Source organism: the organism of the source record quoted next, unplaced genomic scaffold (genome assembly GCF_019419815.1).
Source record: "Pyrus x bretschneideri cultivar Hongxiangsu unplaced genomic scaffold, Pyrus_bretschneideri_v1 Contig5, whole genome shotgun sequence".
Classification (NCBI taxonomy): Eukaryota; Viridiplantae; Streptophyta; class Magnoliopsida; order Rosales; family Rosaceae; genus Pyrus; species Pyrus x bretschneideri.
Genome location: NW_025999787.1, coordinates 2,864,128 through 2,880,262, shown reverse-complemented (window position 1 = coordinate 2,880,262; position 16,135 = coordinate 2,864,128). Strand labels below are relative to the sequence as shown.

The window sequence follows — 16,135 nt, the reverse complement described above, 5'->3', positions numbered from 1 at the left end:
AAAAATGATGGACTCCAAACCTGCTCGTACTCCTCTAGTCAGCAAGCTCAAGTTGGATGTTGAAGGAGAACCCCTAACTGATCTCAGCACTTATCAAAGATTAGTTGGGAAACTCATTTATCTTACTATTACGAGACCCGACATCACTTATGCAATGAGTCTCATTAGTCAGTTCATGCATTATCCTACCTCACTTCACTGGGAAATGGTTAAAAGACTTCTCAGGTACCTTAAAGGCTTAGTGGGAAAGGGCATTCTCATGAAGAAAAATGGTTCAACTCACATTATGGGCTACATCGATGCTAACTGGGTAGGTAATGCCCTTGATCGCAAATCTACCACAGGTTTTGCACCTTTGTTGGGGGCAATCTTGTTACATGCAAGAGCAAGAAGCAAGCTGTGATAGCTAGGTCAAGTGCCGAAGCTGAGTACCATGCGATGGCATCCACTGCTTGTGAGTTTATTTGGTTAAAAAGTCTCCTTGTAGACCTAGGTTTTCCAAACACTCAATCGATGTATTTGCATTGTGATAACCAAGATGCCATGCACATTGCATCGAATTCGGTGTTTCACGAAAGAACAAAACACATTGAAATGGATTGCCACTACATTCGTGCCCAAGTTCAAGCCAAGGTGATTGAAACTATCTTCACTCGAAGCCATGATCAACTGGCAGATATTTTCACAAAAACCCTAGAGGCTATTCAATTTCAAAGGTTGTTTTGCAAGCTTGGATCAATCAACCCCCTTAATCTAGCTTGAAGAGGCGTGTTGAAAGAAGTCATCAGTGGTCAAGGTACAAGTTGCATCTGCAATTTCATCTACTCACATGTGAGTTGCAACCGCCACTATGCATCCTTGTGTCACTTGGTGAATAGGATAAAGCTGCACCTGCAGCTCCATCCCTCCCATGCTGTGTTGCAGTTGCTCCATGCATCTTTCTCCATAGTTTTGGTATTCATGATTTACCTAGAAACTTGTATCTAGTTTAGTTGGTTTAACTAGTGGCCTATTTTAGTGGCTTGTAGCTATTTTTGTCTTTTGCTGCTAGTCTTGCTCGGCCTCTCTATAAAAAGCCCTCACTTATAATTGTCACATATGAATGAATATACAAACAACCATTTGAACTAGAAATCAACAGTTGATTGTCCAAAAAGTAAGCTTGTAATTGTTTTTGTGTCTTTCTTCTTCCACAAGTCATTGCGGTTACTGTATCGATTCTGTCATATGTGTCTGTTTGGTTTTCTCTCTTGTGTCTAGTTACTTGGTGCAGATGATGATAAAGATAAGTTTTGTTGTTCTACTGTTGGATTTTGGGATAAATAGGTGGAATTATGCAGGTTAGGACAGGAATTTGACTTTGGTTTTTTAATGTTATTTATATGACTTGGGAGGTTCTTAGTGTCTGTGGTTTCTTTTCATGAAAGAAGATTTTCGTATCTATTTGGTTTAGTAATTTATTAAAAGCTTAATTATTATCCTATCAAAAGATTTTTGGTGCATGGTTTCTATTAGATTTAAGAAAACCTTTTCATCTCTTGCAAGCTGTTACGTCGAAAATCAGTTTTGTCCTGTTATATTGGATAGTTACAGATTATAACTTTAGGGAGATTGGGTGTATTTTGGTTTTCAATGATCACCAATTCCAGCGATGATTCGAGTTAATTCTTCCCGGTTTGAATTTTTTTAATTTTTTTTCTGATGATGAACAGAGACTAATCTAGCTACAAGGATCATAACGGGAAGTATGATACTCCAATTTGAGTATTTTTTTGGCTTGTATCACTCCTAAATAGTTCGAAATTCCTTGTTCTTCTTTCTCTTCCTCATTCTACGCCAATCCTGCTTGCTTTTGTTGCAATAACACACATAAGTTGTAACATTTATTAGCTTAACATGCTGTTGTCCAGTTAAATCTTTTAACTTCTGTAAGTTGCTATATGAGCATATTTTCGTTCTAACATCCACTACTGTTTCTGCAGGTGGGTTTCCTGTGTACCCCGCTCTGGGAGAGTTAATGCCTCATATACTGACTGTTGAGCGTGGGGAGGTAATGTTAGATACATCTGTGAGAATGTCTCAAGGCCATTTTGATTAGTTATTCTCAATTCTTATGTTCTTTTTTCTCTTTTTGCAGAACATTCTTAGTCAGTTACTTTTATTATCTCAATCAACTAATCGAGCAATGTGCATTCTTTCTGCTGTGGGTGTGGTTTCTATCGTTTGTATCCGCAAACTTTCTGGTTCTTATCTGAGATTCAAGGCATGATTCTCACACAAAATTCTTTTACCAATTCCTTTTCCTTTAATTCATTTATTTCAATTGATTGCTAGATTTTTATTTACAGTTAGTAGGTTACAATTTCCAAACATAACTCGAACTCAACATGACATCAGTTGGTTAAAGTTGACCACTAGTTGAGAAAATTCATAAAACTTTTAACTGGAACGATGAACATATCGCATGTTAGTGTTAAACCTCAAGCAACTGGATCCTGACATGACTAACATTTTAACTGGTATTTTATGAAGAAAATAATTGCTTGAACCTTGTTCAGTGAAGCATTCTATGATTAGCAACTAAGAACCTGGTGAGATAAAATGAAGCCATGGCTAGAGTAATTCTTTCTTCCTTGTTTTCTTCCTTCATGCAGGGTCCATTTCAGATTCTCTCTCTATCTGGAACATTTGTATATGGTTCAATGCGAAACCCACTTGAAAAAAGTTGGATGATAAACGTTTTGCTGGCTAATCATGATGGGAAGGCTTTCGGTGGTTCTGTAGCCGGTTTTATGATAGCTGCTGAGCCTGTTCAAGTAAGTCCTTTCTTTTAACTGTGGAAGTAGAATTACATAATTTGCTTTTACAGTTCCTGTCGTACTATTCTGGAAATCTAATGCTTGTTACGAACTCTAGTTTTTTCAAGTTAAAAAGTGCTTGTGGTAATTCCTTATGACCTTAAACTATTAGCTTGATCTGATAGTTTTATAGGATTTCAAGAATTAATTAGTCCTCTTCACAATCACTCTGAAGTTCCATTACATTTAAAGCAGAACTTTTATAATTACTGTCACTCTTAATTTGGATTGTTTTGATCTATCAGATTGTTGTTGGAAGTTTTGAGCAAGGTACTAGAAAAGAAAGGAAAAAGAGCTGCCGGGCCGGATCTTCTTACCCATCGAGGGTGCCAGGAAATGCAGGCATTACAAGGGCTACGCCCTTGATAATGATTCCTCCAAAGGCAAAGAACGATGAGATATGCACTTCACCTGCATCTGCTCTCTTGGAAACTCCGGCCAATAGTGGATCAGGTCATCTCATTGGTGCAAACAGCATCAATCCTGCTTCTCTACCGAGTTTTGGTCAGAATGTTAACCCTGCTTCTCCACCGTGTTTTAATCTGAAATTCAATCCTGCTTCACTACCGGGTTTTGGTCAAAATGTCCCGCAGTCAATGCTGGGTCTAGGAACATCTATTGACATCATCCCTTTTGTTCCTTAGACATAGGGGTAGCTCTATTTCTGTCTCTCTCTCACATACACACACACATACAAAGTCACTGACAAGGGTAAACTGATATCTTTTGTTTTAAACTTGTTCAGGTCTATTATGAGCTTTTGACCTAAAGAAGAAGTGTGTTATTCAGTTTGCAAGCCCACAGTGCAAGATTTCTATCGGCTTTTGATATGCCCGTAAACGAGACCTTGTACCTGTTATCGTCGTTGTTTTTATGTTGCAACTTATTATGGATTTTGCGCTTTGGTTTGGGGGTCGGTATTTTGAACTTTTTGTTGCATGAGGATAGCTTAAGATTTTATGATAGGAAACAGACATGAGATCAAATTTCTAATGCAATCTTATATCTTGAGACATTCGAAATTAAATCATGGATATTTTTGCAGTAGAGATTATTTCGCACCTACTTTTGCAAAGATGGCACAACATCATACATGGACGCATTATATTGTTGATTTCAACCATTTGTTAGATTGCAGATTGTCTTGCACCTACTGTTGCAAGTAAAAATAAGAATCGCTGCAAATAGCAGATGCATAACATTATGCACACTGGAACGGCGATCAAATGCTTTAGTTACAAGGGAAATCCAATCTACGATCTACACTTCATCCAGCTTGTCTATACCACTTGAGCGAAAGCAAGCAATATTCGCTTAATGGTGTTCATACATTAGCAAACAACCGATAAGTTTTGGCATCGAGGCTTATTTGTCTTACAGCAGCAATTGCAGCTAGAACCCCCAAGATTGAGAAAACCACTGCAATAGTGGTGTTTAACACGAAAATGGGGCTTCTTTTAGATGGCTTGAAGGTTAAGTTATAGAGCACAACAGGCAAGATGAAGTCAAGGGGGATGTAACCAAAAGCCCCAATAACCGCATTGATGTCCCCAAAAAATGGAAGCATTGCTGCTATAATGGTTGCTAAGATGACAGACATCGAGCGAGATACTACTCGTGGGATCACATTGCGAGCAGAGAACTCTTTGCTAGTTGGATCTGCAAATGCTCGCTCAAGAACTTCGTTTGTGGGCTGGAGATAAACCTGCAAACCAAGCAACTGGATTAGTGTTTTGCTCCATGTTTGAAGAAGAGATTTTGGGTGGTGGTGTTCGATTAATTTCTTACCACGCCAACCGCTGATAGTTGGAGTATGGTGAAAAGGTTGATCATGACGATGATCCACTTTGGCACCAAAGGTTTGCCATCATCCAAGAAGTTGCTAAGGATGAGGCCTTCAGATTGGTTGCCAAATGCCCAATAGCCAGAGATGGTAACACTGAAGAAAGTCATCGTCACTACTGCATAACAAACACAGAGTCCCTTGAACATCTTTCCCTTCACTGGTGGTGCTATTGTTGCCTATTACCAAAAATCCTACAATTATAGTTCCGAAAATCCAGAAGATAAAGTTACATGTTTGAGCTTACTAGGGTGTGTTTGTGAGTAGTTTTGATCATTCCAAAAGCACTTTTGGCTGTTAATGGCTGAAATATGAAAAATTGATTTTCTGTTGGACTTTGGGTGCTTCTTGTACAAGGATCTGATAACGCTTTTCTATGAAATGATTTCAGGTAAATATGCAAGAAGCACTCGAGTTTTTAATAAAATAACATATGTGCTTCTAACAAATCACCACCTAATAAAAACACTTTGTTGCAAGTAGCACTTCCAAACATGTTTGGTACTAATTCCTAAGAATATGAGAGGGAAGTAAGGACAATTGGAATATTTTGAACCTGAATTTCTGGAATGATTCCATTGCCAAATGTTGTAGCAATGATGGCATTAGCATTAAAGACCCCAAAAACTCGACTTTGAATGTTGCCATTCAAGGAATAGTTCTTATGTGGCCCCTTGGAAGAACTTCCTGGAAAAAATAATTATATTCATTCGTGTAAGTTTTCATCTATTCTAAATTATGGAAAGAGTGATACGAATTCAAGCACCTATGGGAAACATAGTTCTTTAGTCAACTTAACTATGCCCAAATAACCCATAAGGCAATGAACTTGATTTTAGTGACTGTATGTCCTGTTTGGCAATGTAGCAAAAGACATTACCAATGTAGATGCAGGCAGCAGTGGTACAAGCACTATATGCTAGGCAAAGAAGGACAGACACCAAGTTAATGTGCCTGAGTGAGTGAAAAGATGGGATTTGAGCCAAAAGCAGCATTAAGCACCCAAATATGATCATAAACTCGTATAGCTTCATAGTCCCATTTGGGTTGGTCAACAAGTAAACTGCCTGCATAATTATAAAACATGAAAGTTTTCAAACAAAAACAAAGTTGCCAGCTGAGAAGAATCATAATATATATGAGTGGAAGCCTTAAAAAAAAAAAATCTTCTACCTAGTGAGGGACTGAGTCGTTGAAAATTTTCTTCGTTAAGAAACAAAAAAGCAATGTCACTTGCTATTAGACACTAGTGGTATCTCTTTCTACTTGTAAGTAGAAGATCTTAGATTCAAATCTTGTCGTTTGCAAGTTTGCAATTTATTATGACTCGCTCATCGTGTGACTTATCGCGAATTCGCCTCCCTTTAATGTACATAATATCAACGTGCTCAAACAATAGAAAACATAAAAAAAATAGAAATAAAGAAGGTGATAAAGAATTAATCGGATTACCTTCATGCATTGTCCTCCCAAAAGAGTAAAGGCCACAACAGCACCATAGCATACTAGGAATTGAATTGGTCCGACAAAATAACGACTCCATCTCGGACCTGTGAGATTCGATTTGTAACGATGACATATTGGCAGAAGTTTATTTTTCCACTTATAATATGTGAATGTATGCATTTTAAACACTGATCACCCTAATTACTTTGTATTATTGTTTAATGATATTTATTTTCACCTTTTACAGGTGAGATTTTTTAGAATCGAACATAGTGGATTTCGAGTATCACATACCCCTTAACACAGGAACGAATATGATCATGGATTCATTGCGGTACTTTTTGATCATGCTAAAATTAAGTTTTTGGATACAGTACGTATGAATGTCAAACAATCAACCCTGACACATCTTCCGACATTAAGAAGAGAAGTGTGACTTCATCAAAAGTTAATTGGTCATCAATATATCAATATTATTCAACATGTTTTCTTGCTAAATCTTCTTTTCAATATGGGCAAACCCATTTTCTTTTGGTAAATAAAAATTGACAAGGGCCATTTGGCCTGTTTCAAAGTTAATGGCAGACAAGCCACATTCCACATGAGGAGAGGAAAATGTCTCTAATACACGTTAAATAAATAGAGCCTCTATAAAATATTTATGTATAGCCTTGGATTTCATTTGACTTGTTTAATCTAATGACTATAAATAAAAAAGAGAGTGTAAAAACCCCTTTTCTTGCACCTTTTTTTTTTTATTTTTTATTTTAAGACAAACAATAATAGATACATCAAGGGGGGGGGGGTGGTGAGAGAATGCACTAAGCCTCACATTGGATCTGTCATAATGATGTGGTTCAACTTTACCTTTGGCAAGTTAACTAAATCAGGTGTTGGTTGTGTACATTATTGTCATTGATGCATCTACAGATTCTACACTTACAATTGCTCTCTATATTTCTTTAAGAACAAACAATATTTTACATTATTCTCCACTAAGAAAAAAAAGGGATTGGTTCAAGCTAGAATGCAACAAGTTGAAGAAAAAAGATCCTAACTATCAAGATAATCTACCACTTACTAAAGTTGCTATATGTATTAATATCATATGTTTTATTTTGATATCAATATTTAATACCCATCAATCATATTCATATGCCTCTAGTGAGAGGAAAGAGACCACTAGCTTGGGCTACAACTAGTCAAAAACCCATGTGAAGCTAAGATTAGTACAAATTTATGTAGGATAGGGCACCCATGATATGCAATAATAAACTCGTAGGCAATGTGGGTGGGCGATAGACTACGTGGCATATATATGTCTACTTGAAACCGCTCAATTTATTGCGTAAACATGTATTATTAAAAAGGAAAACTAATGAAAATGGTTTGAAAACTTTGAGTTTTAACGATAAGAACAAAATAAAAGGTAAAGTAAATAGTACCAGAATTGACTTTATAGTGTAAAAATGTGGTTTTTCGTTAAAGTAAACAGTACCCAGAGGTTTTCGTTAAAGTTCCCTTATTAAAATTTAAACTTTGAATAACTTTAAAAATTATGAGTAACTATGAGTTAACTGTGTTCTTCTGGTAAATGTGGGCGTGCCAACTTGAGACCAAGTTCGGTCAAACAAGTAGAATAGGTGTGGTGGTGGTGGTATTGGATGCGATGCGACTTCTGCACTTGAGCAACTACGACGGAGGAAGGAATACGTCTCGGCCTTGGGTTCTAGAAATTAAAGACAAGGGTGCCTAATTATCTGCAAAGTTTAGGATCTACTGCACCAGGTTTGGCTGACTCAACTTTACTCGTGAAAGTACAGGTGCGCCCTAGGTTTTAAGGGCAAAGGTACTAAAACACTTCACTTTGCTGGGAAGTTAGTGAAAAGACCTCTTCGGGCAAAATAATTAAGAATTCTTCACCTACCAAGACTTGGATAGATAACTAACCAACTTAGAAGCGGTGCTATTCACTTGTCCAAACTGTGTTCCTACGCTGTTTGAGCATACTACTCCATTGTTGTTTACTTATTCAAATTGAAGATGTGTTGACAGGAGGGTTAAGATTGTTAGTATTTCTCTTAGGATGTGAGAAGGGTTTCACCTAGAGTGTTTGAGTTGTTTGTTGAGTTGAAGGCTTTCATGTTGTAGAACCTTTTCTATTTATAGAGATGAACTTCATGATAAATAAGTCGCCAAGGTAGAGTCCATATAGGATTATGTTTACTTGAATATTCTCTCTTTATCACTATAATCACTTCCTTAGTCAAAACTCATCTTTATCCAGTCCTGACATCTTTGATTTGAACCAGGATTCTGAACCTAACCCCTTTGTGCACTTAATTCATCACTATCTGATCAAGAATGAATTATGAATTTTAGAATAATTTGCACCTCATATGAGCCCATCCTTATCCTTGGCAGTTTTAATTCACTAAGGACTCTATTGAGCCTCACTTAAGCTTAATCTTCCCACAATCTCACTTAAGCTTACTGGTATTTCAGGCCCAAACAGAACCCTAAACTGTAAATGTTGACCTTAAGACTTTTGCAACATTGTATCTACATGTCAAGTAAACTTATAAATATAACAACACTTTTTAACTCTACAAAAAGGTAAGTAGTGGATTGTCCTAGATAGTATGATTGCTAGTAATAACATAAAAAAACTTATTACGACAGATGCACATAATTAAGAAATGAGAGGCCAAAAAAGGGTCTTCAATTTGGTACATACCTAAAATATCATGAGCCATGTCTCTAAATCGGAGATGGCGATGACCCAATTGAGCATAGTGTTCAAGAACCAAAGAGATTAAATTGTACGAATAGAAAGTAACTAATGCTCCGATGACTAAACACAAAATTCCGGCCGCCCATCCGAGGAAGGTGAAAGCGTACGGCAAACTCAGGAGTGACGGAGCAACAATCGATGTTGTCAAGTGATAACCGCAGTGCACCCATGATCCTACATTAACAATATTACTAATTCAAATATTCTGTCTTTTCTTTTTACTTCTTTCCCCCATTTTATATAACAATATTATTTGAAGCTATTTATGAAAAATGATACTAGAAAATTTCAACACAAATAAAAAGACTACAAATAGACATGGAGCAAGCGAGACTATTTCTAGATTAGTTATTGCTAAAAGCATGATAACAGTAACAAAAGTATTAACACTTTTAGCAATAAGTACGCCTGAAACAATCACACTTACTTTGCGATTGTTACCCTTTTTTGTTGTTGTTTTGTTGTTAGCAGTTGCACCAATATATATGGTATCCCTAACATAAATAAAAATCTAAACGGCTAAAAATCTTATAAAACAAGATGTTAAACTCAAGCACATATGTTTACACAACGCAAATTAAGTGGTACGTATGGTCAACAACTCAACATGTACAGTGGTGTGAGAAACAATAACAACCAGAATTTTGAGCCATATGAATTATGAGAGAGAGAGAGAGAGAGAGAGAGAGAGAGAGAGAACAAAAAGGTGAAGAAAAAAAAAAATCAAAGCCATCAATCAACGTGATGAAGATGATAATGACCACGGTGGAAGAGATCATCACAATAATGATAAACAAACAGAAAATGAGCTTCCATTCTAAATCTAATTTTTTTAAATCGAATTACCAGTTATAGTTGAGAGAGCTGAAATTATTTAGACAAGGTTTTTTTTTTTTTTTTAGGTCGAAGATTTATATTTTCTACACGCATCTTTATACATGATATTATTTGAACTTAATATGTGTACAGCATTATATATATTGAACAACATAAGATTACGTATACGAATTGTTCAACTCAACACGTAAATAAAAAAAGGAGGCTCATAATCATTTAAATCATTAGACAATAGTTTCTCTTCCTAATATGAAATTCAACAACCATAATATTTTGTATCTTATAATATGATATGAAGACTTAACAAAGTAGTTTATATGCGTACCTTTGGATTTGAGAACAAAACGAGCACCGGCATCGAGTTGCTTTTGTTCGTGATCATGATCAGCTTCTTCGCGGCCAACTTTTGCATCATCTACTCGATCATCATCTACTGCTACCGATGTTGGTGGCAGCGTCCCCATCTCTCTCTGCCGAAAAACAGAAAACAAAACCAAGAGCAACAAAAGAAGTGGGATGGGATCAGATCTTGAAGAGACTTGGGGTTATATATCAGCGTGTGTACATAATATATAGCCGACATGCGTAGCGCATACAGTCAAAGCAGTCCCTTCGATGATACGCAACTTTCTTCCGTCGTCTCGTCACTATATATTATTGTTTTTCTTTCTAATATAATGAAGAGAAAAAAAAAAACATGTGATATAAAAGGTCTGTAGTGTTGTCAACGTGGCTACGTCTCTACATAACAGTCAAACCCTTCTTGCGAGCTAATTGTAGAAAAAACACCTTGCGTGACCTAGGGACCTTCGTCGTGCAAAGTCAAAAATCGTTGCCTAAGGGTTTGTGTGATGCAACCTTCGTCGAGTGCTAACCGTCGCGCCAAGGACAGTAACAGTAGGGTGTGCGTGACGAAGAAGTAACATGGGCCGTGCAAAGTCACTTTGCGCGACGCGGGACCTACGTGGCGCAAAGTGCCTTAGTGGCTTTGAGCGATGTAGGCATGGGTCGTGAAAACCCTTTCTTTTTTTTTTTGGTCAAAAATATATATTTTTTTTAATTTTTGATAAATATTGTAATTGTTGTAGAATAGTGGATGTCCACTCAAATAATTAAATAATGAGCCCTTCCACTGTTTATCGAAACTTGCCTCATACGACTCCTATTTTCTATATAAATACAAACTCCACACAACATCAAAGAGACAAGTTCACGACAGAGGAAGAGAGAGAAAAGAGGAAAAGGAGAGGAAATAATAGAGAGAGTTATTTTGTATTCCTATAATTCTAAATTATAATGAAAGCACCACTGCTGCTCCGAGGACGTACTCTAGTCACACTGACTGTAGAGGAACCTCATAAATTTTATGTCTTGTTTTATTTGTTCCACTGCACACACCATTGATTTACAACACGTTATCAGCATGAGAAGCTCTCATGTCAATGCAAAGCACAACGCCATAAATCAGGTGTCAGCTAAAATCTCACAGAATAAAAGGTATGTCCATTTTCTGTCTCTCCCACCGCGCTAGAAGCGTTCCACCGAATTTCGGTGAGAATTGAAATTTTACGACCTATAGTCGTAACGAGATGAGAAAACTCGTATTTGATAATTGGTTTCTAGAGATCTAAAAGAATCTCATCAAACTTAGAAACCTAGATCGCGCTGTTTTCAACGGATCTTGAGGACTCCCATGAATCCTCAGTTGTCTGAGATGGTGATGGCAGGACTAACTCCACACAGGCCTCCCTTTCTAGTGTCGCCATCAACCCCGCTGTCCTCTATGTCTCTGTATGGAGGTTCTTGCTTCGCGATGCCATGTTCCCTAGGTCATGCAAGAACAACGCCAGTCTCTGGTAGCCTTTTGGATTGAATTGAATTTGGGCAGCCTCCATAACAACCTAATTGGCCCTGTGTTTCGAGACTGATAGAGAATGAAGAAAAATAATAGAAAAGGGGGATTGATGGAATGGTAAGGCACATGTGAAAAAAAATGGTTTGGAAATGTGTGGTGTTGATTGCACCCTAAGAAAAATACTAATAATAAAATATAAAGGGATTTGAATGGTCCATGGCACCATTTGGTCAAAATAATAAATAAATAAATAAATAAAACAAATAGAGGTTTCTGTTGGTGCATGGCACCATGCTGTAGAAATAAGAAAAGTAATAATAAAAAGGTTTGAATAAGTGTTGACAAAAGAAAGAAAAATAATAAATAAAAGGAGGTTTGATACTTCTTGTTATTTATGTGAATTGGTGTTGGTTTAAAACCCTTTCACAAGTTCTATTTACTTTAAAGCAATTTATTTATCATTGACGGTTTTACCGCCTATTGCTTTAAGTTTGATTTATGTGAATGGTGCTGAATTAAAGCCCTTGTCACAAGCTTTATTTACTTAAATGTAATTTATTTACTATGGCTGGAATTGCCGCCCATTGCTTTAATTTATTTATTGTACTTATCTTTTGTTACGATGAGTATATACAGGACCTGAAGTTTCTTGGTCAGATTAGAACCTGCAATTTCTTGATCCTCATCATATAAAAATGATTGGACCCAAAGTTCCATCATACAAAAAGATTGGGCATGAAGTCCCTTGATCCTCAAATCAAGACATGAAGTTCCTTAATGAGTACAATAAGTTTGAAGTGCCGCAGTGCCTCAACTTAATTGTAATAAAGGCCAGAAGAGTCTCAGTCCACACCAGAAGTTCCTTATATCCATACTCAAAATGGTTTAGCAGAAGTATTGATTAAGCGGATGAAATTGATTACCTGCACTCTGCTCATGAAAATGAAATTGCCAAGTTTCTACATGGGGACATGTCATTTTACATGATGCAATATTAATTCGGTTGAGACTTGTTGCCAACCATCAATACTTTTCAGTACAACTCATGTTTGGGCATAAGCCAAACATTACACATTTACGAGTTTTTGGTTGTGTTATCTATGTGCCTATTGCACTACCACAATATACTAAAATGAGACATCATCACAGACTAGGAATTTATGTTGGATTTGATTCATCATCTATCATTCAATATTTTGAACCCTTGACTGGGGATATGTTTACTGCGTGGTTTGCGGACCATCATTTTCATAAGACAATTTTCTCACTATTAAGGGGAGAAAATAACATCGTTCCAGAAGAACAATGAGAAAATATCATTCCACAAGAATGATAAGAAAAGACCGTTCCAGAAGAACGAAGAGAATTTGTCTTATTTTGATTCACGAAGCAATCAATATGAAAATGAAGTAAGAATAATTGAATGATGTGTTAATCAAATGCCAGATCCATTTAATGATGGAACGAAAGTGATGAAATCACATATACTTGCTTCAAATGTGCCTACAAGAATTGATGTCCTTATTGGACAATATAATGAGGCAGTGAATGATTTATCTGTTACATGCCTAACGCGTGGCAGACCCTTAGACTCAAAAGGTTCAGTCATTCGAAAGAAGAAGAATATGACACTATCAAACTATTGCATTCCCGAAGCATAATAACTGTTGCATGCTAGAAGCATGATAGTCGCCGCATGGATACACGCCGCAGAAAGGACAATCCGCAGACATGGGAATGTTGGTGTCTCATGCATGAAGCATGGTAGAAATATATGTTCCAATGACTCAACTCCTGGAAGTGGAGCTTACAATCCAAGCTCTATAACACTCAAGGAGAGGTTATGATCCGCATTCTCTAAATTATGACTATCCTAGAAGAAATAGTGTAATGCCCTTGAAGAGGCAATGGATATCCAAAGAAATGAAAAGCTTTTATGCATGCATATGCGCATGCACATGAGAATATGGGATCACAGACTGATGATAACCAATGGTAATGTTGGTTTTTAGACGTAGCTACTAAATTCTTCAATGAGCTCTGTTGACATTGAGTCCTGTTCTTTTTCCGTAAACAAAATTATTGGCCAAAATGGAGAAAGGCAATTCCATTACAATTTTGTAAGAATGTGGAAAATTAAACTTATATACTTGAATACAATACAAATAGCCGAAAGATGTTGAACCTAGAAGGTTACATATGGGCATTTGTAATACCGTGAAATACTCTCACATGATATGGCACAAGGTTGTAAAGGAGTTCATATGAATGGAGAATTATATACGAAGGGTTGTACGCCGCCCACATGATGTCTCCATTAGTAAATCCCTTAAGAATACATGGAAGCAAATTGCTCTATATAAATTCCACAGAAAAATGTGTCATGAACTGTAGAAAATCCCTGAAGGATTCATATTGCTTGAAGAAAGCCCTGAAAAGGTAAAACATAAAATATGTACTCAATACCAATGGATGGTATAAATTGCCTTAGTGAGTACTATCACTATGATATTGTTGCAACATACTAAAATCTCTTGCAAGAGTCGATAACATTAGATTAGGACTCCTGAAGAGTCTAGAAAGATTATAAAGTGTTGAAAGGAATATTGTCTCGAACTGCAGATTGAACAATATGCCAACACGAGTATTATCCATGATGTTTATGATATTAAGGAATCTTATGGATTGAAGATTATGAGTTGACTACATAAATGATTTAGATACTAAGAATGATCATTTATCTTCAATAGGGTAAAGATAAATTAATATTTGGTCCAGAAGTACCACATCTTAGTGAAGTATATGCTTTATTGTATTTAGCACAATACATTGAATGAAATAAAGCTTATCGATTGATATCTCAGAGAAATTACAGACATGTACATGCACATAAGTTAAAACAAACAGGATGGAGCCTTCACAAAAGTTGCTCATGTGACGCGTTAGTACTCGAAAGTACCCAAAAATGGGAGGCGCCGGAGGTTGATTATTTGGAGCCTCTATACTTGGTAAAACTCCAGATGACAAAGGCAATAGGTGCCATTGGAATAAAGCCTCGAACCTCTAATTGTCACTTTGAGTCCTATTTTCGGATTCTAGCAACTGGTCAAGCTTTCTTTTCATGCTTGTTGACTAATTATTTGTAAGCATGTGTAACACTCTATTCTCGTGCTTGAGCCCTCTGATATCTTGTTTAAGACTTGACACCTCAACTATCAATGATTCAACTTGGCGAGTTCGAGCAAGTAGGCGTTGGCCTATATTGGAAACAGAGGCAGCACACTAAACACTGAGAGCTAAGGAGTCTTGAACGGCCAATTCATTAGACCGTTTTGAAAGGATTCTATTATCCTTTGGAGTGAGAAGATTCCTAGCTACCACTGTAGCGGTTATGTTATTCCTCATCACAGAGTCTCCAATTGTAAGAGGCCATTAAAAGATGAGAAGAACAGGCGCCATATATTATCCTGACACAACTCGTCGATATCCCTCTCAAGACTCAAATCTAAACAAAGGTTAGATGGGCAAGCCATTTTTAGAAATGTTGAAGGAAAAATGAGGTCAGATAAAATGTCAAAAGTGCAAGAAGGGGAAAATTCTACATGCAACAGTTTTTCGAGCATACATTTTGAGCACCATTGATGCCTCTATAAAAAGAAGAGGCAACAGAGCCACTTGTTCGGAGATCGAAATGGCACCGCTCTCTGAATTTCAAAAGCCGGATTTCCTAGATCAAATTCATCAACATTTCTCAGACACAATCTTAGCTTTTCAGATATCACATGCAACTTTGTCAAAGATTTTTGATAAAGTTGAAAACACGTAAATCTTACTATTCTAATTACATCACAGTTGCTGACAAGAGTAAAGGCATAACATTACTACTTGATATTGGGAAATTTTTATATACGTTCGTTCTTCATAACAAGGTAGACCTGCAAGAATACCTAACTTTTCCTCATCTTTGAGAATGCATCTTCAACAAAGCATCTCGAAATACTCAGCTTTCTTCCTCTCCAGGAATACCTCTTCAAACAAGTCACACCATAGCAAGAGTAGCTCGTATCATCAGGGATGAGAGCAGGAGTATCTCATATCATGCAATCTCCCTGCCATTTCCTTTGTCCTTGTTCTCACCTGCAGGATAAGGAGAAAGAGAGCAATTAGTCGCCACATGGAATCAAGCTCCCGATCTGGAACTGATTACCCGGAACCTTTGCCCGGTTGATTACCTTGCATTGTTCTCGAGTACCCATTTTCAACTGTTGATATGATGTTGGCTATTTACACTGAAGCTACCAAGCATGATGAGTCGCTGAGAAGTGATGTTCTGAAGGACCATTCAAATGCAAGGGTTGCATTCCACTCCTACATCAGGGGACAAATACTGCAAGAGAATATGTCATACCTGCATAGAGAAAATACCACTTCTGCAAGGGGAACAGATAAGGCAAGTGAAAATGATACATTGAAGCATGTGGAGACAAGCACAACAAAGCACG

The 16,135-nt window shown here is 37.0% G+C and overlaps 1 protein-coding gene across 4 annotated transcripts; it reads right to left on the bottom strand.

Annotated features, from left to right (window-relative positions):
• Nucleotides 1–4,027: 4,027 nt before the first annotated feature.
• On the bottom strand, nt 4,028–10,409 carry LOC103954746 (GABA transporter 1). 4 transcript variants are annotated; one of them, XM_048569284.1, is made up of 7 exons: nt 10,104–10,403; nt 8,885–9,115; nt 6,154–6,251; nt 5,501–5,768; nt 5,258–5,388; nt 4,647–4,880; nt 4,028–4,563 (listed from the first exon to the last, which is right to left on the bottom strand). In XM_048569284.1, exons 1-7 carry the CDS (start codon nt 10,240–10,242, stop codon nt 4,183–4,185), a joined length of 1,482 nt encoding a protein of 493 aa, XP_048425241.1. In that variant the 5' UTR covers nt 10,243–10,403; the 3' UTR covers nt 4,028–4,182. The 4 variants fall into 4 exon arrangements, with proteins under 4 accessions (XP_048425241.1, XP_018504804.2, XP_048425243.1 ...); XM_018649288.2 differs by having other exon boundaries at nt 5,582–5,768; nt 10,104–10,399; XM_048569286.1 differs by lacking the exon at nt 8,885–9,115 and having other exon boundaries at nt 10,104–10,409.
• Nucleotides 10,410–16,135: the final 5,726 nt, after the last annotated feature.